The sequence below is a fragment of the Clinocottus analis genome, unplaced genomic scaffold (genome assembly GCF_023055335.1).
Source record: "Clinocottus analis isolate CAN_PGR_092001 unplaced genomic scaffold, fCliAna1.0.p SCAF_7, whole genome shotgun sequence".
In the NCBI taxonomy this organism is placed as follows: domain Eukaryota; kingdom Metazoa; phylum Chordata; class Actinopteri; order Perciformes; family Cottidae; genus Clinocottus; species Clinocottus analis.
In genome coordinates, this window is record NW_027176229.1 from 13,912,746 (window position 1) to 13,937,678 (window position 24,933).

Below are 24,933 nucleotides of genomic sequence, written 5' to 3' on the forward strand. Positions count from 1 at the left end.
ATGAATCCATCGACCCTTCATCTACTGGAGGTTATGAGCTGCAGGAGTCAGCGTCACCACTTTCTGACATCTAGCAGCATTTACAGAACATCGAGAAGTGATCTTTAAGTCTTGCAAAATGTACAGTTCTATGGGGTCAGGGCCTGAGTCATATATAAGGGCCACTCAGTTACCCTTTGAGATAGGCCCATTCAACAGCTCAGGGCAGTGCAGCTGATATTTGAGAATCCACAAATTTGTTCCACCAAGTTCTGCGTGCAATGGCTCGCAGATGGGCAGCGATTAATCAGAGAGGTAACTGTGAAGTAGTTTGCAATTAGACTGGAAAGCTCTGAGGCATGCTAATTGAATCAGAAAATTAGCGACAGCACTGTACTGAGCTGTAATAGGCTAGCTTCTGCTTGCAGCAGGTGCTAGCCCACTCAGCTGTGGAACAAGGTATTTAAGTCACATTAGCAGCAGTAAAAATATTCCTCTATATGGAACAGTTAGATTTTCTGCTTGTTTTCACCGCCCATGTTACCAAGAAGACCCAAACAGAGGGCTAGTCAGCTCAGCCAGGCACAAACTCTACAGCCAGTGCCTTCACAAAATATCAGAGTGAGTAAGGAATTGATTTGTTGAATAACACATAAAAACATGTTCATTATATACAGCTTGCCAATAAGTGATTACATGTAATCTTGCATTTGAGCCGTGATGATAGAGAAAACCTTTATCTTCACACACTTGCTTGCTTTTTGTTCTCCTCACCTGCACTACACTCATCTGCTATTCACCCCCTCTTTATCCCTCCTCAAGCCACCCCGTGGCTTTTGTTTGCTGACATCTCTCTCTGACACAACACGAAAAAGTGGTGAGAAATAAAAAATGTATCACTTTTGAGCATGGGGTTGCCGTCTGCTGGTGAGAGAGAGAGAGGGAGAGAGAGAGAGAGAGAGAGAGAGAGAGAGAGAGAGACTCTTTTGTGGGAGACTGTGCAAGCAAAAGTTCTTTCAGGGTTTTCATAGAGTCAGAGTTTTGGAAGAAGGTGAGAGAACAGAGAGTCAAGGCAAAGCAAGATGTGCAAAGGAGGGGAGAGTGATGTAGAGAATTCCCCAGGCAGAAAGTGTTGTGCCTCGTAGTTCTGGCTTTAAAGCATGCTGCGTGCCACACATACAGTAGGAGCAGAGGCCATGACAAAGAAAGGGAGGGTGTGTGTGTGTGTGTGTGTGTGTGTGTGTGCGCAATTCAGGCAGACAGCATCCTCTTTTCTGACTGTTGAGCTCCCCAGTTCTCCTCAACATTCGGATCCTGCTCCGGCTCTGCTAACTCTGATATCTTCATCAGACATGCCTGTCTGCAAAGACACACGCACATACACACAAAACCCACAAGCACAACATGCAAATATGTTTAGGTAAATACATAATCACCCATATGATGCACATGTTGCCCTATGCAAGTTCATAGACACAATGTATTGCCACCGTGTCTCTAACACAAACACACTCAGACACACACACAAAGCATTTTCTCATTTTCAGCTGTGTGTGAGCATGCTTATAAGGATGATTGTGCCATCTGTATTGATTTGTGTGTTTTTGTCTGTGTGTATACGTTGTGATATTTGTGCTTGGCCTGAAATTAGGGAGAATAGAATAAGGTCTTAGGTTGATAAGAAGACCTCCACTACAAACCTATGTCATGCATTGATTTTCCTGGTAATGAGTTCCTAGAATGTCGACATGCACAGCAGAGGTGTTGAAAGATACACATACAGTATAGTCCCAAGCACGCCTCTCTTTGTGGAAACATTCATGAAAGATAGATGAGAACATGTGTCTGAAATATATCTACATGTTGTGGAAATGTCTTGCAGATAGGTTTATGTTCAACGTTTCAGAACTCCTTGCAAACAATCAGTTTTATTAATAAAAGGAAAAACTAATCTTCAGTCATTGTAATTATTTTTACCTGAACGTACTATATCTGTAATAGTGGCCGTTTCTAAGTAGCTAATGCCTTACCCCAGCTATGGCATGTGTTTCCAATTCTTGTTAGTATCTCCTGAAGTGACGCATGTGCTGTTATTGCAAATTGTACTGTGGCACAAATCCGAACTCTGTACTGTTCACCCCTCCAAAATTAAACAGGAGAGGCTCGCTTTCCTAAAGATGCTTTCTTTATCTCCACATCCCTCTCTCTCTCTTTCTCTCTTCCCCTGCTTCTTACTCTCCCCTGCTGAGAGGATAAGGGCACTCCCACTCTTAGTCAACTGTATAGCATTTACACTGAGGTAACTGTAAGGTTAGCTTGATCAGCTTTTACTTTGGAAACACAGCACCTGCAAATAGGCCCCCAGGTACTTTGGCTTACACTGAAACTTTTGCTTTCACTATTTACCTCAACTTCCCGGTCATTCTACATGAGACTGTAGAATCTTTTTTTATCAATTATACAACAGGAGAGTCACATAATGTGGTTTGTACTCATGAAATCATTTTTATTCCCCACTTTGATGCTCTGAAGATAGTTTCTTCTGGCATAGGTCAAGTGTTTTTTCAGGAATCAAATTAAATCACCCATTCCAGCAACCTTTATACTTTAAAATGAAGAGAAATTCCTCCAAGCACATACAGCTGCAATTCAGTCAGCTCCACTCCCGGCAGCATATTCCTACACCAGCTTGTTAAACAATTTCAAATCTTTACACCAACTGTAGCCTCATACAGTTAGCAACCGCCTCCAAGCCCTACCTCCCTCCCTCTGTCCCTCCTCTGATCCTATTTCACAGTGGAACCATCAGGAGCTTATCCCGATCTCAGCCTTGGCCGGGGGCCTAAAGCGGTGCACGGCCCGCCTGAACTCAGCTGTGAACTCTCAACCTTTACCCTTAGTGCCCTTCACTCACTAGTTTGCTGGTTCCGCCTTTACCCTTTACCCTCTATGTCTGCCTATTTTAAGACGATTTTGGATGAGGGCATCAATGTACAGTGGGTGCTCTTATGCTCAGTTTACAGGGAACGTCTAAACACACTCAGGGTGTCGAGTAGAGCTTGACTATAACATAAACTCTCTGCTATTATCCAGACGGCAACCAGCACAGCCACCAGCCAGCCACCTGCCCAGCCAGTCAGCTAACTAGCCAGGGAGTCACTTTGCTGCACGCTGTCAGTCAAGAAACTATCATGGTTTTCATTCAAGCCATCGGCCAACCATTATGAATGTTTCAAAGCTGGGCTGTAATAGCCAGCTATGGAAATGTGTTGCCTAAGCAGAGAGGTGATTGGGTTAATTTACCTTGTTTCACTTGTTTTAAAGTATGTCCATGCACGGCTGGTGGCTAATGGAAGTCCTGGCCAAAACAACTGTAAGTCTCTGCTTTAGTCATCACAGACACACCAGCAACTTTAAACTCCTCTCTCCCTTTCTCTCTATCCCTCACAGCCCCTTCCAACTCATGTATTTCCTAAGTATCAGTAGTTACAATAATGAGATTGGGGTCAACTGAGCTTATCCCAGTATGTTCCACCTCTTATTCTTTGCTGACTTTGAGGGGTCACTGGAGTGTCAGGCTAATTCACTGGGTCAGGTATGTAGACTGAAAAGTATTGAACAATTCATATTTATTCATCAAATAATTTAATTGAAAGTCATAGCTTAAGTTTTAATGTAAGAAGTTGTATGAACTTTGATTTAGAAGAGGAAAGGTTCCTCATTCAAACCATCATGTACAATACTGGAAGTTAGAATGTTCCATAAATTAGGCATGTACAGTGCATTTTTTTAATATGATGTGGCTTCTTATATATATATATATATATATATATATATATATATATATATATATATATATATATATATATATATATATATACATATATATATACATATATATACATATATATATACATATATATATATATATATACATATATATATATATAATTTTTTTATTTTTAAATTATTATTTATTTTACCTTCGACAATACCTTAGGCACTAAGTTCGATGCCAGCACGTTTTCCTTTGGAGTTATGCTGGTACAGAGATGAGATTCTGTGCCCGCATTGGGTTGTGTTTGTGTTGGTGGTGTTGGGCATGCTGGGCAGGTAATGTCAGATTATTTTCCTAACCCTGTCTGGGAGCAGCATGCAGCCAAGTTGCTGACAGGACTGAGGTGCTCCATGGCTGTAAACCCCTACCTTTGCCCGTGTCGCAGAATGTCAACCCAGCACAGTGAGCAAGAGCAAATACTGTCATCAGATCAACTTTCAACTGTGTTCACAGAGACAGAGGTGAGAAAGCCAGATAGGTACGTAAGAGAGGTCTGCTCCATGGAAAACAACTGGCAAGGGTTCATGACACTGTGTTGGCTTCTCATATTTAGCTCAGAAACGATTTGACCGTGTGTGCATGTTAACTCACACTTGTGTTAGCTTGTGTATGTGTCTCTATGGGTATATGACTTCATACTTTGTGTGTGTGTGTGTGTGTGTGTGTGTGTGTGTGTGTGTGTGTGTGTGTGTGTGTGTGTGTGTGTGTGTGTGTGTGTGTGTGTGTGTGTGTGAGAGAGAGAGAGGTATCTGTGACACACACCCATGATGAGAGGCACATCACACTGCAGATGACCCTGTTGGTCCTTTTAAGTACAGCACCCTGATGCAATCCGCTGTAAATACATTAAACCAAGCTGCAGAGGAGGAAGCTGCTTATCCATCCTTTCTACCTCTTTCTCCATCTTTCCCTCTCATGGTCTTGCTCTATCTTTATATCTTTCTCCCTCTCTCTTGGTCTCTCTTTCATTTGCTTAATGTCTGTTTCGCTGCATTTGTCTCATCCTCAATTTTCTTTTATCCACGTTTTGTTCCCCTCCCTTTTCGCTACCTCTATCTGAAAGCACTGCATGCAGACACTCCCCAGTCTCTAAGCTTCACTGACTTTAAACTCTGCCGATCTGGTTTACCCCCTCTACTTTGCATTACTGCCTGCTGACCACCTTAACCACCAACCCAATCTCATCACCCATCACCCCAGCCTGCAGGTCACAGGGAGTACCAAAGGTGCGATGAGTGATGTGGCACTCTGACTGACCCCTGGCTGCTTGGCAGGGCTGCCTCCCTAATGAGATTAGCTGGGTAATGCCGACTCTGTGTCTGTTTCTCCTGCCGCCCAGCCCGGCCCACCCTTGGGCACTTTATTTATCCAGCAGCAGGACAGGGTGTGCCAGCATTCACAGGTCGAGGGCAGGACAGGACCCACAAGCCCACTGCCCTCCCTGGTTTCCCCCCCTTACCATGTATCTGGACAGCCCAGTCTGGGTTTGCTGTTTATTTTGTTGGATTGTTTTTGTTGTTTTTTGTGGCTCTATCAAACACCCTTAATATATCTCAAACTACTTCACTCTGTTTCTGTGACCTAGCGTTACTTACTCAAAATTTTTCACAATAGTCTGTCGTTCTCCATCTCTCTATCGTCTATCATCAGTGAGTATTATGCACACAGGCAAACGTGTCCTTTAATGGCTGGACTGAACAATAATGGGCAATGATCAAACAATGCCGTGATCCTTTGAAACACTCACACACACACACTCTGCCCCGAGCCATGCGTCCGGGCAAAGAATCCGGGAACCTCGGCTCCCATGCGTACGTGTGACTGGCTTTGATGATTGCTCATAGCAGCGGAAAGTGCAAAGCTGCTCACTGTACCGCCCTGCGAAGACACACAGACTTAGACAGTATTACCAAAGTTATGACCACCTGCCTGGAACTAGTAAGGTGGCCAGACAACTTTACACACACATAAATATAAAATTAGCAGCCATTTTCATCAGAACATGATGCTAAATGTACTTTCTCTGTATTACTATAACCCTCTTTGCCTTGTGTCTCTTTGTTTAGGTGGCTCTGAGAGACGTTATTAGTACCCGTATTAGCAGTGAAGGAGTTTAAGTGCCAATTAAACGCCTACAACTTCGTCACCGTGACAGAGTGTTTTTATGAGAGGGTCCTTAACAGACTGGGGGCCTCCCGTGGCACAGGTGTGCCCCTCTCAGCTCTAGGGTCACTTTCATCCTGGAGTGTGTGACAGCTCCTGTGAGTCTGACAGTGCTGTGCAGCTCAGCCCAGGTGTTCTTCCTTTCTGAACGTGATTGCAATGTGTGTGTGTGTGTGTGTGTGTGTGTGTGTGTGTGTGTGTGTGTGTGTGTGTGTGTGTGTGTGTGTGTGTGTGTGTGTGTGTGTGTGTGTGTGTGTGTGTGTGTGTGTGTGTGTCATCAACACCTGCTTGGCTGTGGCCCTAGGGCACAGACAGGTTCAAGTTCCACCCAAACAAACATCCTGTACCAATCGCTCATTAGACGTGTATGTATGTGTGTGTGTGTGTGTGTGTGTGTGTCCGTGTGTTTGTTTGTGTGCATGAGTGTGTGTGAGTGAGTGAATGTTTGCGTGCATATACCTGGTAACAGTGTGTGTATCCAACATACTAATACTGTATGCCCTCTGTACTCATCATTTACACTGAGGTATTGTGTTACCTAGACGTGTCAAAGTCTGCTTTTGTGCCGGCCGACAGACAGTCAGCTTGCTCTTCACCTTGTGATTGCTCTTGATTACACAGGCATCAGGTTCGGACATTTTGTGTCCCAGCTCATCTCTGGCCATGTGACAGCACCATGGACAAATGTGTCATCGTTGGCCAAGAGCAATATTTAGTGAGGTGAATTAACTTTAACCTGAATCCCATTCTTTGTGTTTCAGTTTAACACCTCTCTCTTTCATATAGTGAAAAGACCTCGCCTCCTCCTTCTCTCTTTTTATCTGTCACTTCTGCACAGACAAGTCACAAAATGCACGCTGAAAAGAACAGAGATACACATGTACACACATGCGCATGTGCACGCACAAATACACACGACCGCCCCCCACCCCCATATCACATTGCTGATATGAACCTTTAGAAAAGAGAAAAGAAATCCTGTTGAATGAAATGAAATTCTGAGGTGGATTTAGAGGCCTCCATGTTAATCTCCAAAGAGAACTGCAAACATAATAGCCATGCAGTTGGATGTACAAGAAACTTAATTAACTGGAGACCTTGTCCATAGATGACAGGTCAAGGGAATCTCACCCACACGGCACCTCTTTTTTTCTAGTCAAGGCATTGCTCTACATTTCTACAAACTAAAGATCTCCCTCGAGCTTTAAAACTCTGTTTACATCTTTATAAGTCCGCAAGTGAATACAGTATTTATCTGTATATGTATATATTGGGATCATTGCGTGAGTGGCTTATCCAAGCTGTGTTCCCATCTGCAGCTTTCACTTTTGAGTTGCCAGTTCCAACAATGACAACATGCTTGCTTAAAGGGAGATACAAGCCATATTGCAATACGAAGACACTGACATGTCATACAGGCTAGTGGGTTGTATTCTTTTGTTTAACGGTATTACCTTTAAATGTTTTTCGTTTTACCTATTTGTCCAAAAGAAAAAATAGGGCATCAAAGCATGCAATGTCTTACAATAAACATGTGCAGAGTATTAACGTGATAATCCTTAGAGGAATTTAAGTCATGGTTATGTGCATCTCAGATATTCCCTATGAGCGACAATGCACTGCAGGGTTGTATAGAGTGGTAGATATATTGGTCTGGCTCATTTCCTTTTTGTGGTTCTGTTTTTGAAGAATGGTTGGTCTGGTTAGAGAGAATGTAAAACTCTTAGTTGCAAATGATTTTACGGTAACTTACGGTACTCCATGTGTTACCAAAATGAGAGAAAGCCTCAGAGGTTTTGAGAGACTGTTTGTGAATGGCATTATTCTTGTCATTGCATGTATGCACATCTGTAGTAGCGCATGTCTTGTTCCTGAGTGTGTGGTTGGATTACACTTCTTTACCACAGAGTTTATGTCACAGGGCATGCAGCCCAGTTCCGGAGCTGTCGGGTGGCCCATCATAGCGTGCCCCTAAAGGGACACTAGAGCAGGACAGCCCCGAGCCATATGGCGGGAATCCCTGGAAGGTTGTCTGGCCAGTCACTTGGACTGCAGCACACACACAACAGCCCCCTCTCTGGAGACTGAAGAAGGAGTCTTTGTTCAGTATGCAAGCAGACGGGGGTTTGTGGTGTCTTGGAGCTCCAAACTGTACTGTGCTTCAGGCTTCACACACTTTTCCATTAAAAATAAAGAGTGTCACATTCAAAGATAACTCACAAATAAAAGAGCTACAAGGTTCGAGCTTGCAACGAGAGATTCAAAAGAATTTCTTTGCAGACTGGAGTTAATTGTCAATTTAAGTTTGTTTTTTTTGTGGCAAAATGTAGAATATTTGCCAAGATCAGCTAATATCAGAAAAGAATATTGAAAACAGAAAAGTAAACGGGAAAATGAGTAATTTGAAGTGTGTGAGTCAGTGTGGTAGAGATAGAGATTGAGAGAGAGTTTATCTGAGGTGAAAAGTGTCATAGGGTTAAAGTTAGAAAAACAGATTAAGAAAGAGAGAGAGAACAGGATATAGACAGGAAAAAAATAAGGGCATGAACATCTTGTAGAGAAAGAGAGAAAAGAACAGCCAGTGAGAGAGGAAGATAGAGAGAGGATCCCTCTGGATGTGGAGAGTGTAACATCACACTGTATGGTCCCTTATGGGACAGCCACAGACAGAACACACTCCCTGCTGCATGCAGGAAGAGGAAGCTTTGCCAGCATGGAAAACATACAAGAGAAGAACGAGAGACGAGTGGAGCAGAGAAAAACGCAGTTCCCCCTAGAGACGAAGAGGGAATTTTCTGCTAGCACAAACACTGGGCAGATAGCTGAGAAAGAAGAGGGGAGGAGTTGTTGGAAAATAAGTTAAAACAGGGATGCTGGAAGAAGGGAGCGGTGTGATGCATTGTGGGGTAATACTGCAGAAGTCAGATAAGCTGATTTGCAACATAATGCTGTACTGGCAGAAGACTTGAGTTCCTAGTGAACATCAGTAAAAGTAGTGTAACATATATTATAGTATTTACGGCACAAAATCAACACATAATCATCACAGAGCTACCGCAGTTAAAACATTTTCAAATCAAAAAGACCTCGGCATGGTCAATGGTAAATCTTTAACATTACTGATAGCACTAATAACTACTCAAATATAATTAATTTCCACCCATGCTCACCTTACACTTGTTCCTTTCCACAGTAAACACAGTCGATGCCCTCATGGTTGAATTTTTGTGTTTCGGTGCAATCACTGCACTGATCACCATGGTGGGCACAGTGGAAACCCATTAAGCCTTTATTATAGGTTGTAACCCTTGCCAACTACTTTAGTGTACTATGTTCAATACCTTTAAGTGTGTATATGAAGAATCCTCTCTCTCTCTCTCTCTCTCTCTCTCTCTCTCTCTCTCTCTCTCTCTCTCTCTCTCTCTCTCTTTCTCTCCCTCTATATATATATATATATATATATATATATATATATATATATATATATATATATATATATATATATATAAACGTATGTGTGCCCCACTGGGTAAGTGTGGAAGGGCCAGATGAAAAGTGCCATTAAACCAGAGTAACTTAAGTGGTGTATTATGGCAACTGAGGGGTCATCAGAGAGGCTCAGAACATAGGTCAGAGTGTGCTGGTGTGAAATTGGACATTACCGCTCACCAATGCAGCAATAAATACAGAAAGAAACTTTAACTGTTGTAAAATATGAGGCAGCCCTTTCTTTCTGCAGCATATAGGGTTCGCATGACCGTGGGTGTGTGCACACACGCACAAACGCATGTGCTTAAGTGTGTGTCTAGGGCTGCGGTTTTGCTTGAGGGAGGGAAGAGGATGAGGTTAGGGAGGGGTTTAATATGCTACTTTAGCCTTCGGGGGGCTGTACAGTTGAAAGTCAGTGCATGAGGCGTGCAGAATCACACCAGCCTGCATTACAGAGGGGTTGGGGGTGGATTGGATGGCTGAGGGAGGGGGGGCTGCTATAAAAAAGTGAAATCATATCACTTAGCAGCTGAGTGCAGATAAAGCTGTGTTTGAACTGGGAGGCATAAATTATACATTGTAAACAGAGCGTTGGGAGACTACGGCTCGTTTAAATTATGACAGAGGGTAGTTTTTCTCCTCTCCTTTCTTCCTTCCCGCACTTGTGTTTCTGCTGCTCTCACTCACAGTTTCCTTTCCCTGTCTGTCATTCTCCCAATCCTGCTGACTTTTTACCTCTTGCATCTCACTTCTTCTTTTCTCCATCACCAGCCTCAACAAGCAGCCACCTCCACACATACTCAATCACATTCTGTAATTGTTTGCTGTTTTGCCTCTTGTGTCTGTTATCTCTTTTGAATGCTTTAATTATCTACGTGGTTATAGCTTCCCATTGTTGAAATGCAATGACACCTCCTCTCAGTCTTCTTCCACAGTGTTACTGAGACGTAGCGTTCCACACACTGGGGGAGCTGCCTGGCAGGGCTCTCCATGATTTGATCAATGTTCCTCTCCTGCATAGTTCAAGTTGGGCTGCTGTGTTGTTTTTTTAAAGGTGCCTTCGTCCCTCCTGACAAGTGCGAGGTTATTGATCAGTTTATTCTATTTGCTGTTGACCGCTCAGCGCCGTCTCTGTGCTCACAAGTCAATAGTGGAGGATTGAGAGGGTGAGTGCCTCCCCTGACCTCCCCTCCCTCAATTTCTGATTTGTCTCATCCACCCTACCTCACACAGACGCACACAGACGCACACACACACACACACACACACACACATGCACAAAATGAATAACTCTCTCTGCCCGCTGTACCCACACCTCTGATCCCAGTTACAATTTTGATTAGTCTTGAAGTGCTGCAAGGTCAGGGCAGGACTGTGTGTGTATCTGGTGTTAGCTGATGCTGTCAGATAAAGGTCTTAAGCTCTGTTCGGGTGGGTGCTTTGTTTTTTGTCTGTGTACATGTGTGTCTTTGCCAGGGTGGGTGTAGATTGTGACTCCTCCAGAGGTGATTGTGGCCACTCTGAAACATGGATCAGTGACCTTGCCCTGTTTGGCAGACACTGCTCAACTTGCGTGTTTATGCTTGAGTTTGTGCATAGCATACATGTTTGTTCTTGTACTGATTAGGAGAGTCTCCCAGAGCAAGGACTGTTGGGCTGTGTTCAGACCAACACTATGTCAAAGAAGCACAAGAGCTCCATGGGGGATTGCCACTGGAAGTGCACAAATTAAATACAATCCTGCAAGATGTCTGTGGTCCTTCCAGGAAGAATTATTCAACTCAAATTTGTCATGGCTGTAAATATGTGCTCGAGTGGCTATTAAAATTAGCTAGCATTGAACTTAACAGTACAAGCTACCTGTAATAAGTGATTGCAAATATTTTTGGGCCAACAAAATGTATTGCCAGATGCCAAAAAATGCCAGATGACCCTGCGGGAGTCTCCTGAGACAAAGACTTCACTGCATAAATAAATGGATCTTATTGAAATTAATACAGAAGCTGTATCTGCACGCTTCTCAGTACCTTTGCCATTGTGCTCATCCAGGAAAATTGTAGATTTTCTTTATTTTTGAGTGGTGAATTAGCATAACTCTGTTTCTCTCTCCGCTCATCAGCTCTGCTTCATTTTAGGACTTAGTTCATTTATGAAGACGAGACTGGGGGCTGCAACCCCTTGCCTCTCCACGGAGCGAGAGGAGATAATTATTCTCTTTCTGACTCACACATCTCGATGAAAAATGCATACAGCTGGGACTGGAAGCAGCTTATCAAAAGGTTAAGTCTTCCCAACAGTTGTCTGCGCCTACAAAGGGAGCATTTCTGACAACAGTGGCAGCGTCGGGCCACTTTGTGTTTTCCTGCTGTTTTGTTTGGGTGTTTTCAACATTGTTGTGACCCGCCACTGGCCCGATGCTTTGTTTTCCCAAAGTTAACTTTCAATCAAGACACAAGCCAGCTGTTGTTTGTGTTGTGCTCTGTACATCATTTCTTATGCGGCCGTCAAGTGCTGCTACACTACCAAATGATTCCAACATGAGTATATATAGATATAATTATAGTTTCATCAACTTTCAGCTTTTTGCCATATAATTGAACACTGATGTAACATGCAAACAAGCATGCCAACCAGTTTAATAATAATCTCAGACAACAATCGTGACGTCTGTCGAGGCAGATCATTTTCTTTGGCCAACGTATAGCATGTGCTGCATTCAGTATGCACGTCATTGTGCTTGATAGCTTTTTAGATCATCTCATTGAGATTCACATTCAAATCTTTTGCCTTTTTCACCTTCACGTACACTGTATTCCCACATACACTACTGTCACTCATTCATACACACGCATGCACACATGCCGAGTTAACATAAACATTCACACTTGAGACCTTATGTGGAAGGAGCGCTGCCTGGGAAAGTGATAGCAAGAGAAAAGAAGCTCTGGAGAGTGAGTTATCTCTTTAGATGTCATTGAGGGGCGCCTCTTTTCTCTCCCCTCTCCTTCCCTCTATCATTTTCCTCTTTCTTCCTCTCTCTCTCTGTCTCCCTCTCTCTTGTTCCCACTTGCTCTCTCAAATCATGCTCGCCTCCAGTGGTATTCAGACAGTCCAAGGACAAAGTAGAGATATGCTGGGAGCAATGGACTGTCCGTCAGTGTGTTTGTGTACGTGCATGCGTGTGTGCGAGAGAGAGGGCTTGATGTTGAATCTTTGAAGCTGTTCTCCCCTTGTCCTGACAGATCGGAGTCTGGTCCCTCTCCATTTAACCCCCTGATGATACATCACACACTTGCACACAAACAAAACACCCTTTTCAGGCTGCTGAGGACACACATAACAACACAATGCACAGCTTTGAGGTCACGCCCTTGTGTTTAGGACTGGTATGCTTACTTAATTTGAAATGTATTGACTTGTCAAGGTGACTGTAATGATATTACATAGTTAATTTCTATGAAGAAGTAGGGTCTGCATATATTTTAGCCATGTATTTGTGGTGCCAAGCCAGGGTTCTCTGTGTCATTAAGGCATGCAGTGTGTCAATGTGGGCTTGGCTTGTCTGACTTAACCAAACTGAAGTAGATGGCCCCAGGGTCTGTGACCCTGAAAGAGGTGCACACACAGAACCAACCAGATGCCTGACCTGCCTCATGCCACACACAAACACACATGAAATCCATCCCGGAGACGGACTTCTCCCTCTCTTTGTGGTGACGTGCCTGCTGCACTCTCTCAGACAAACAGGGGAAATCCTCCTTGTCTTGCCTTGTCCATCACAAGCCATCTCACTGTCTCAGCACACTTGTTCCCCCTCCCCTTTTAACCAACACACACACACACATGCACAGCCCCCTTGGCTCCAGCCAGGTTCCCCTGACGCAGGGACACACGCAGGCAGGAAGTTTGAGGAGAGGTTTGTGTCAGTTTGCTTCTCTTAGAACACTTCAGGTCTGACCCTCTCTTGACCGGGCAGCTTCCTCCTCCTCCTCCTCCATCTCTCCGTAAACAACCACATCCCAGCGACTGAAGACATGCCGACCCACCAAGTGTAATAACATCACTCATGTTTTGATGTGAGGCGGGATGTCTACGTGAGTTAGGGAGGCTGACTCACGTAGATATGCTCGTGTTTTATGGTTGTGTAGCAGAAACATGGTTGTGTGTGTGAGTGTGTGTGTGTGTGTGTGTGTGTGTGTGTGTGTGTGTGTGTTTTTCTTCTGGGTTTTCTCTGATTGCAAGGATGGCAGATATTCGTCATAGAGGAAACCATGTTAACCTGTCACCTTAGCAGTCTTCTCCTCCCACTATTTATCCATTGTGTGTCCTTAAAACACACACCCCTCCATACACGTGCGTGCACACACGCACAAACACACACACACACACACACACACACACACACACACACACACACACACATAAAGAGGGATTGTCCACTGATCCTGTTGAGTGTGTGTCAACTCCATTAGCACATTCCCAGATAGGGCCAGAGCCCTCTTATCTGCGGCGACCCATTAATTACACTTTGTTCCCTTAAGTGATCTATTTCAGACCTGCCCCGCCCTCAACACCCACTTGCTGCTATCTCCACCCCTGGCCTCTTCCTCCCGCACCTGACCTCTCCTCTTCCTTTTATCCCTCCAACTCACACGGACATTATGTCCCCCTCTATGTATGTGTTACAATGCAAGCGACAAGTATCTGTACATCTGCTTAGCAGTTGTTGCTTGTTGGCCCCAGTGGAAATCTGTCGGGTTAAAACCAGGTAGCTTGTTTGCATGTCATCTCACCCAAGATTCCCACAATAGTTTGTATGCACATGTGAGTATCATTTAAAAACAAATACTGTGTACATTACTGTGTGCATTTCCTCGCCATGCTGGCAGTTTATAATGCCTTTAGATACTTTGCAGATGTACCTTGCATTGCGTGGAACATGTATCTGTGGTGTTAATGACTGTGCTCTATTCTTCTATAGAGCTTATACAACATGGTTAGTGAAGGAGAGCTGCTTGTAAGGTGTATGCAGTCACCATGGCCTTGTGTGGATGGGGGTTCTCACACTCAAAAGCTGTCTATTCTGTGACCATTGTGACAGGCCACATTCTGAATGTGGCCTGTCTTTCTTACAGGTGCAAAGGGGCCTCTCTTACCCCTTTCCTCCTCCTCTTCCTCCTTCTCCTTCTCCTCCTCCTTTTCCTCCTCCTCCTCTTTTGTGACTGAGTGACGTGTGTGTCTGATATTGTAGAAGTGTGATGTGTGTGAGTGCGTGTGTGTTTTTCTATGCAAGGTATTGTCCTGAAGGTGCTAGGGAGGTGTGTGTGTGTGTGTATAAGTGTGAGTGAGTGAGTGTTATATGGTGAATGGTGTAGCGAGGGTTCAGTTTGGCTCAGATTTGTTAATGTAGACTTTGTCGTGTGTCTGTGTTCATGGGCCGCACCCACATGTACGCATGCTCCATCTCCACCAGTGTCTTTGGCAAGGTTGTCTGTCCTGACCCTTGCCCAGGCGTCATGATGTGTGCATGTGTGTACGGGTGTGTGCGTGCGTTTATGTGTGTGTGCGCGCCGCATATACGCATGCATGCAGTGCATCCACTAATGGACAGTCTTTGTGGGGGCCTCTCTTTTCAGCCATGCTGCTTTTGAGACACATTGTGCCGGGGCATTGAAACAGAAGCTCTCCATTGCCCCTCAATAGGCCAAAAACAAAACCGTGTCAGGCGAGCTAGCAGCCCCTGAGTGTTTGCCATTTAAGTCCCGACCAATGGTGGTGCAGATGGAACAAAGGGCCTGGACAGGGAAGGAGGCCTACACTGTTTACAGTGCTAATGTCTGGGTGGCACTCCCAACAAGGCCCCTCCATACACACACATGTGTATGCACACTCAGTCACTCAATCTCTCTCTTTCTATGTCTCTCTCTGTCACACGTAGTATTAATCAACAGGTATATGCACATGTTTAAATCAAAAACTGACAGTGAATGTTGGACATATAGGAGTAAACATTTGTCCCCCCTCGTGGATAAGCAACAGAATAATGGTTTTATAATTAAAGGAATGGCAGAAATTGGGAAATCTGGTTGTTTTGCAAAGCTGCTAAATTAATAATAATTCAATTACAAAGACATTGACACAATTGTTTGTTTCTTGGTGTTGTCAGATTGATTTGGTTGTTATAAGAAAATGGTGTGCTTAGACTATAATTTCAAATTCTCCCTTTTAACCAAATTACATATTTTATGTAATGTTGTAATCAAGTCTGTACAGATTATTCTCTTCCTGATGAAAAAATAAATTGGATTTTAGGTTGAATTAAAACACTTATAGTCATTCTGTTTCCTATTTCACATTGACAGATTTCCCTTTAGAGACAAATTCATAGCAACTTGTTTTCAAATGCTGTTTATACATAGTGCAAACTTGAATATTTGATTATATATGTAAATGAAACATTATTTAATGTCATTATTATTACAAATTAAGTGGCAAATATAAAAAGGTGCAAGAGCTGTTGCTCTTATTCCAAAGTGTCTCATCCCCAGTAAAACTGACATTGAGAGGCGCTGTCAGACGCTAGAGCATGTTTGGGCTTTGGATTCTTACCGAAGAGGAGTGGGGAGAGTCTGACACTGGTATCAAATAGCTTGCGCTGTCCTTGGACCAGGGTTATCTTGTAAATACTGCGCTCCAAGTCTATAAAAACGAGGGTCCTTTATGATGGCCAAGGCCACTCATTCACTTTAAAATAAAAAAGCACTCAGTGCAGTCTGGGTATGGAAGCGGCAAGTAGGGAAGGATAGATGAAGGGACGGAACTGAAGGAGAAAGATGAAGAAAGGAGAAGTACAGTGTCTTTTGTGTGGAGTCCTTGTTGTCTGAAATTTTTGGAAGTATTATATGGAATGTAAAGTAGCTTACGTTGGATGATGATTTCAACAAGTTAATGTGATATTCTCCTCTCGTTAGGCTTTCTTTCCATGTTGTTTCCCCATGTCTCTCTTCTGTTTGTATTCTATTCTGAGTAAATACAGAGTCCCCACAGCGGCCCCTGTAGCTAGTGATTCAGGTTCCTCATCTCTGGATGTGTAATGAGTTCTGCCTTGTTTTTTTTAACACACAATAATAAGCAAAGTAATTAAAAGCAGTACGAGGGAGATGGATGTGGGTGGGGGCAAGCGGGGAGCAGACCCTGCTTACCGACGAGCATTAAAAATTACTGGCATTCAAGAAGCAGCAGTGGTATTACCGGTTCAGTGAAATTAGCTCTGTTCTGTGTCTCTCCTGCCCCTGTGAACATGTGAAGGCTTCGTACCATGTTGATTAAAAAAATACATAAAAATAGCATCATATAGCAGAAACAGTGTCTGTTTATACCTACGTTACGTCGTCTGTCCATTTGAAGTGGATGTTTTCGCCCTGAGTGGAAATTGAGAGGTGGTGGGGAGGAAGGGGGGATTTAGATTTTTAATTAGTTTTTTGACTGAGGACAACATCTCCATGTTTTGTTGAAGAGGACAGAGTTGCTCTGGCACTGTGGCTGACCGGCTGTCACCTGCCTGGGCTTTCTCTGACCTCGTCTCCAGTGGCAACATGTCCTACCCCTTTCGACAGACAGCCTTGTGGGACAAAATGACATTCTTGACCTTTACGCATGTCGGCAAGCAAGATGACAACGCGAATAACTGACTATGTGCTTGTGTGCATTTCCTATGGACAACCACGAACACATAGGAACTAATACACACACAGTATCTTCACACACTGTGCACATACTCTCACACACAGCATAGAAGATCATCTAATATCAGAGAGTGTCAGGGGCGGAAATCCGATCGTCTGACAACCAGGATACAGATAGCGATTCCCCACCGCTGATCCATGCAACAGATAGTTTCCACAAACAGCCGCCCGGTTAAGGTTGCAGCCCGCCAGGGCCTGCGCCACAACGCTGCCTCACATTGAGATAAAACAAAAGCTTTGGTTAGCGTCGATAGGAAATCGATAAGAAAATACACTGTTTGTATTTGATTTTTGATGAAAACTTTGACAAGAGGAAATGAGAAAATGTTTGCTTCTGCATGCAATATTATCATGGGCATCAGTTCTGTTAGGTGTTCAGCTTTTTAAATTTTCGCTTCACAGTTTCATCATTGTTCATCTCCTTTTTTAATTGAAGCTCATTAAATGTTTAACCCAAATGTCAGTATATTTGATTAATCATATTAATAATTGTTTTAAAGTAATTTAATTCTGGCAAAGAAAAGTATCATTGCTTTACATTTCCCTTGTCTTAAAATCATCTTAATAATTTGAATATGTATTTATATTATACATATGAAGTGAAGAGATATGGCCTCCTTCACATCAATGTAATTACGAATAACAAAAAAAAGTTTGATTCAAATAAAATAGGCCATTTGTACACAAGCAATTAACTGGTGCGGCTTTAAATAATGTAGCCCAGATGGAACCTAATTATAGTCGGCATGCTTTGATTCTGGCTTTCTGTCGGAGTATCACTCGGGGCGTCACTTTGGCTTTTCAGTCACCTAGCGTTTGTTTTGAAATTTGTGACAATCAGAGCCGATTACCATTTGTAACAGCATGTAGCGTTTGGTGCGAAGGGAAGAAAGCATGGCCGATAGCTATGTAGGAGTTTCCTTGTTTCCTTTTTAACAGCTCAAAACTCTCCTCTTCTGTTCCCTTACCTCTCTGCACACAAATGATAACAGCAGTGTGCGTGTGTGTATGTGTTGGGGGATTGTGTTGGGTGGTTAGATGTTTTGGGGGAGGGTACAATGGGTTTGTGCTACATGTGTGAATGAATGTATGTGTGAGTGTGTGCCACCCATTAATAGACGCAGCAAGTATTGTGTGTGTGTGTGTGTGTGTGTGTGTGTGTGTGTGTGTGTGTGTGTGTGTGTGTGTGTGTGTGTGTGTGTATGTGTGTATGTGCGCGTGTCAGCGTCTTGTACCAGTGTAGAGTCACATGGAGATCAAACAGTCAGTCAATTACCTTGAGAGGGCTCCAGTGGCTGTGACAGAGTGGAGGAGGCTAAATATCCTGGATCAAATACTCTCCTCTGCCTGTCACATAATGAGGCAGCCGCACCAGGCTCAGACAACACACACAGAATGTTCAATCACAGGGCGCAGGTCGGACTGAAACTCTGCCGTGACCTAAGCAGAGCTTACACCACAGACCACATACCTGCTTTTTCCTGCACTTTAGTGACACATCATCATGAAGCTCTGTGTGTGTGTGTGTGTGTGTGTGTGTGTGTGTGTGTGTGTGTGTGTGTGTGTGTGTGTGTGTGTGTGTGTGTGTGTGTGTGTGTGTGTCCTCACCTCGAGGTTACAGCCATGATCATTCCACTTATTATAAAAAAAAATATTTTAAGCTCGGCACTGCCGAGTGCTAATTACAAACACATAGTGAAAGTAAAGAGAATCTTTTTCTGTACTTCCCATGACAATACTTAATGTTACAGAGCGCACAGTAACACCATTATTGCATTTACAATAAATGAGGACATAATTGCATTGAAGATGAATTTTATTAAATTAATGCAATTACAATGATCTTGTTAAACTGAGCACATGCAACTTGATTGATTCACAATTAATGCAAGAAAGCAAGCATGTAAGTACACAGGGCTCTTGATTTTTAAAGTTTGATCAGTTAAATACAAGTTGTAATTAAACTGATTAAATTGGAGCCGCTTTTCGTCTGTTATATCTTGTTTTAACAATACATGAAATCAATTGCTCGTAAAACAAAACCAAAGAACCTATCAGTTGAGAAACTTTTTCAGCACGGGAGTAAGATTGGGGATAAAGTAGTACTCATTTGCTGTTTAAAGGTTCACTTTACACAAAAGATCCAGCCAGAAGACACTTCATCGATCCCCGTATCTTTTAAAGATATTACTTTGATTTGTGGCATAGCTGAGGTAATTCTCTCAATCGTTAGTGGCTATTGAAGCCTGGTCATTGGGGTTCCTCCTCTAAATCAGTCGTCACATCTTAGCTTTGACAACATCCATTAGGTTCGACACACTTTGGCTATTAAAGGAAGAGTGGACGTAAGCTGTTAAAGGCCTATTTAAACCTGTGTGTGACTGGGTTTATGCGTCCATGTGTGTGAGTGTTGTTGGGTGGAGAGGGGGAGCTCCACCATATAGAGGGGTGGAGCTTAACACCAGAGTCATTGGAGGGGCACAGGCTCATCTGCATATTGGCACAGAGACGCCCCCCTGGTGACCCCGGACTGCGAAGGGATAGGGTGGAGAGGCTGGCGGCGTTCCGGAGGAGTTCACCACCAGTTCAGGGTGAATGAGAGAACGCTGCGGCATTGATCGCTTCTGCGGGAGAAAAAAAAGGACAAAACAGAAGTAAAAAACACTAGTGAGGCAGAGACCGATGAGATGGAGGAGGTAGAAAAAGAGCACAGTGCCTCAAATTGGATATAAATGATAGATTAGAGGTGGGAGAGGGCCGTGTCTTTGTTTTCCAGAGACGGGTGTTATGTTGAGCCCTACACAGGTAGCAGAGTCACTGAGAGAGCAGGGTTATTGACTCCCATGATTGCCAGGCCAGTAAATTTAACCTAAGGCACTGACTGCAGTCTGCTCGCTATATAGCGTGCAGCACACTCCCTTATCTCAGAGTAATCGAGAACCCCTTACATACTCGTACACACAAATTACACAAACACACACACAACTGAACCAAAATCCACACTCAGACCCCACACTTACCCCCGGTCTAACAATCATACACACAAACACGCACACCATCTCCATTATTGCGTCCAGGCTGGGGTCAATCTAATAAACATGGGGTCAGTGCAGTGGTCATCAGAGGCCTGTATATGGTGAGAGAGCCTTTAAGGGGCTTCCTAATTGTATCCCTGTGGCCTTCTAGTCTAGCTTTTTATAGCCGATCGCATGTACACAGAGGAGAAACGAGGAGAAAGGCGCTGTAGAGAAGAGCAGAAATAAAGTGGTATTTTTTATGTACTACTGATTTGACTCATCCACAAAGGTCGTGGTCTTTTCTGCAGGGACCAGTTGTTTTCTTACTACCCTAACTGATTTCAGATACTAAGCTTATCGTTTTTTGTAATCCTCCCGAGAAAATTGAAGAGACACATTTTAATTTGCTTATCTTGAAAACAAATGCAGGTCCCAGCCCCCCAAAAAAACAATCTTAAGTGTGCAAATAAGGATTCGAAAAAGAAAACTCATTACTTCAAGGCTTGTATTCATTCATCCCTCAGTTTGTAAACACATGTAAATTTTCCTTAGATCCATCTATCAAGGGATGAAACTCTTAATATCATCTTGCGGCAAACCTATTCTCCCTCTGGGAAGCAAGAGGGCACCTCAATGTGGCTTCTCAAGTCCAGTTACAGTTGTGTTGCTAAGCAGCTGAGCTGCTAGCCAGCGGCGGGAGAAACAAGCCATTATCTGTTAGCGCTCTTGCTGAACGGTTAGCGAGCGGGAGTAGGAGACAAGTGGGGCAACAGCTGCAGCCACGGTCTGTCCTCATCATGAATGGTTCGATGCAGAGCCGTGGTGTTCTGTAGCAGGACTAGCTGGCGGAGGTGAAACATAGAAAGTGCCATTGAGTTTGCAAGCTATCCAACTAAAAAGCTGGCCAGTGATACCCTTACCCTTGAGGTAAGCGGGAACCCGAGGCGCATGGACCAGATTTCAAGCTTCAGTGTGACCCCGACTTTGGGAACTGGCTAACCTGGAGGAGGTCAGAGGGAAATCCAGCCCTTCTGGCTCCCCCCACCACAGCCAGACCACTTGATATGCTCACTAGTTACCTCTCTCCTGCTTCTGTCTTGCCTATCCTCAATCAGCCCTTTAGAAAGAATGACTACCGCTCCACTGGTTTTGCTTAGTGCCCCCATTGTGCACAACTCTGGTTTCGTTGGAAGGCCTGAGATGGAAAGAGGGACGTGCGGCAGTGTTGATTATCAGGTATCCACTTAGATAACATATTAAGAAGGTCCCTCTGGACTAATAGCACATAGGCTGTCATGGCTCTCATGTAAAAGGCCTTAGACTTGCATGGAGCAATCTCATCTAATGGTATTTCTTTATTTGTTCACTTTTTAACTTTAAGATCTGCATTTTTGATTATGTCAGACTGTCCGCCGTACACTTCTCTTTTTTTCTACAGCTTTACGTGAAGCAAATATGTTGTAAACCCTGCTCATGCTTAAGTTTCTGTGTGGGTCTTTCACATTCAGGCACAGAGCGTCACGAGCTGACCTCCTGGATGAGTTTCGACTCCATCTTCAGGTTCTTCAGCAGGGTCCTGCAGGCAACAGAAGACGAGGAGGCGGTGGAGACCTCCAACATTGTCACCACACGCAGCAGCGCTCTCAAAAACAAACAAGATTTGTAGAGGACCAATACAAATGACTGCGAACAAGAGGAGAGGGAGGGCAGTTGCAAGAGATCAGAGGGGGAAATGCAGAAAAGGAAGCTACGGTTCCAGATCCTCTCTGCTATATTTTTTCTCCCTCGGTAACGTTCCTCCATCTTTCTCCCCTCACTGTTCACCCAGAGTGTCATTTCTCCCTTCCAGCCCTCCCTGGCTGTGCACACACATAGCCTTGTTGTTGTAAGAGACAAGAGTACGGGGTCACCATGTATACATCACAATAACGTTTTGCATTACTTCTAGATGAGCGCAACTGTCAAAGCAATACAGGCTTGAGTGTTAGCGCTTCCCGTGGGCTGTGGCCTGGCTGCGGGTACGGGCCACGGCAACAGAGATTAAGGCTGACAGGCGCTGTGTACAATGCGCTGTGGTGCACCTCTAATTGTCCTGACATCAGCCTGAACTGAGCTAATGCCCCGCCTGCCCTCCAGTCTGCACTGCTCAGCCTCTCCCTCCTCCTCCTCCTCCTCTTCCTCCCCCCCCCAACTGGTCCTAAAGCCCGGGCTTCTGACACCAACATCAACTCATACTGTATGCGGTCGTCTGTTCAGGTTCAATATCATTCCAACCTGATCAGTGCCCATCTTCTGCTCTTTTTTTTTTTAAAGCCCTTACCCACGAATGTTTGTATGAGCACACTCTTAACTGATGACCATTTGTTTTGTTTTAACAAAGGGAGTTGTTTTTTATGATTCTTTGTACCCAACTCCTCCGCTCTTTTTTTTTTTTAATGGACTTTTCTCATAGCTGTGGATAAAATGTGGTTCATCGCTGTACCAGAGATTTCAAGAATTGCTGTGCTTATAATAAGAGATACATTTTTCTCAACTTTGAGCTAAATTTAAATGCAATGTCTCATACACACATTTACACTCTTTGTTTTTGTTCCTGCTAATATTAAGCCAGAGCTATAAGTGTTTACTTAGAATATCTCTAGGATTGATTTGAAAAACTATGGATGGTCCATCTCTCTGTTTATTATAAATATGTCTTTTTTAAATTTGATATCCTTGAAATTGATGTTTCCACATGATTGAATGTGACGAAACAAATAAAACAAACACAACCTGTGCTGAATATGGAAAATGCAGGACACTGAGCATATTTAAAATTACTTAAAGTCACGCTTCAAAATGGGTTTGAGGGATTTCTCATTTTAACAGAAGCCAGAAGTCAGCTCGCAACACTCATAAAGCCTCAATATATCGACTTACACGTGTCAGGAAATCCAAGATTTCAATATTATTCTAAGCCTGAATGATATTTCTTTAGATGTTGGAAAAACGTAACCTATCTATTTTTTCCTCCCACCAAAGCACTCTTCTTGTATACTGAGAAGTGACAAAGTCAGCTCCCTGCTCAGCTGCAAATCTGCCTGTGACACAAACATGATATACATTTTCCACAAGGCGGGTGTGCTTTATAAACCACTCAAGGCTTAACGGAATACATTTCTAATGTGTCATGACATTAGTAAAAACTCAAACCGGGTACTAAATCTGCTGATACCTTAGACACATTCTCAAATATATACCTTTTTTTCTTTTACTTCAAATAGTTCCCATTGTTTAACTTTTACTCTGTGAAATCCTGCCTCTCCTGTCCACTGTGTGTATGGTTTAAGGCTTTTGTGGATTATCTTTCCGCTGTAATGAGACAACTATGTCTGATGGTTGCAGGCCTAATTTCCTTTTAATTTGATTCAGATCTCTCCAGGTTTCAGCAAAGAAGTTGGCTTATTATTTGATTTGACGAGTTTCATTTCAAGATACCATTGCTCATTTTTCTGCTTTTCAGCTACAATCAGTTCATTTTTCCCTCCATAATTTGTATATTGTTGCCTTAGGAATAAACAAGACTATGTTCACTGTTTTTAATAATATCCAGCAAGCCATATGTGAATGGAACTAAAGATGTAAGAGCAGCCCAAATCCAAAGCACAGCCTGCAAATAAAAGGGGACTAATTTTGTCAATTATTCTCCAAGTCTTTATATGTTGCAGATGGTGTGTATGTTATATTGGTTTAAGGACCAGGGCTGTTTTGTTTTATCGCACAAGTCTTTAGATTTTTTTAAACTGTCACATATTTTTTGCTTATATGTTTATCTCAATCTCTTTTAAACCCTTTTGGTTTTAAACTGCTGTCTTAAAATTGTTTCAAAGTTGAATTCATTTTTGCAATTAACCTATTAAACCTGTCAAAACCAAATAAAAGGAACTTTTGCATCTTGTTTTTAAACTGTTTTTTAAACTGCACATGTTTTATTTCGTTCTGCTTTTCATTCCCTCGTGTTGTTCTTGCAGAAGTAAGCTATGTTACTGGTGCAGAACAGCGCACTTCAGGAATGTGTGGAAAAATATATCAGAAGTCAGGTCCGATTGAACGGAAGAGAGACAGAGAAGTGGTCGCAGGTGGAGAGCGACTGGACGAGAAAGTCGAGCTCCGAGTGAAAAATGACCTGAGTCATCATCTCACATGACTTGTATGAAATCTAACCGAGGAGGGAGACCAACTCGCATTCATTTGCTGGCACACAATTGAACAATGAACGATGTTAAAGTGACATTTGTCGAGTTTCCAAACGGTTCAAACTCATCAATGTCCCATTATTGCAGTGTTACTTATAAGTTAATAAGCGGAAGATAAAAGTTTGACATTTTAAAACATGTCCTCCAGGCCAGGCTGCTCTGAAAGAGAGCGACATCTTGAAAGTGATTGTATCGTTAGTGAGTGAGTAAGTCACTAAGTGTGTCAAAAGGAAAACAAACTATAAACAGTAATTCCACTCTTTTTGGTCATTACTTTTGGCCAACTGAGCCCCCCTCCAACTCCGCGAGGTTTTACAGCATCATTTGTTTTCACACGGTGAAACCGATCAGGTCATTAAACGCCCCCTCAATAAATCTTTAGAAATCTTTTCCATTAACCCCTGAACAACAAGTGGAACCAGGCGAGTCCCCCGCACACCGTGTCAGGCCACTGATTAAAGAGAGGC

General features: G+C 43.3%; 1 protein-coding gene across 1 annotated transcript in view; it reads left to right on the forward strand.

Moving 5' to 3' along the window:
- arb2a (ARB2 cotranscriptional regulator A) overlaps nt 1–24,146 on the forward strand; it is a 143,202-nt gene extending 119,056 nt beyond the window's left edge. The window contains exon 11 of the mRNA XM_068566427.1: nt 21,740–24,146. Coding sequence (XP_068422528.1) covers nt 21,740–21,897 — 158 coding nt within the window. The 3' untranslated portion in view covers nt 21,898–24,146. The remainder of the gene's footprint in view (nt 1–21,739) is intronic.
- The last annotated feature ends 787 nt before the right edge of the window (nt 24,147–24,933 follow it).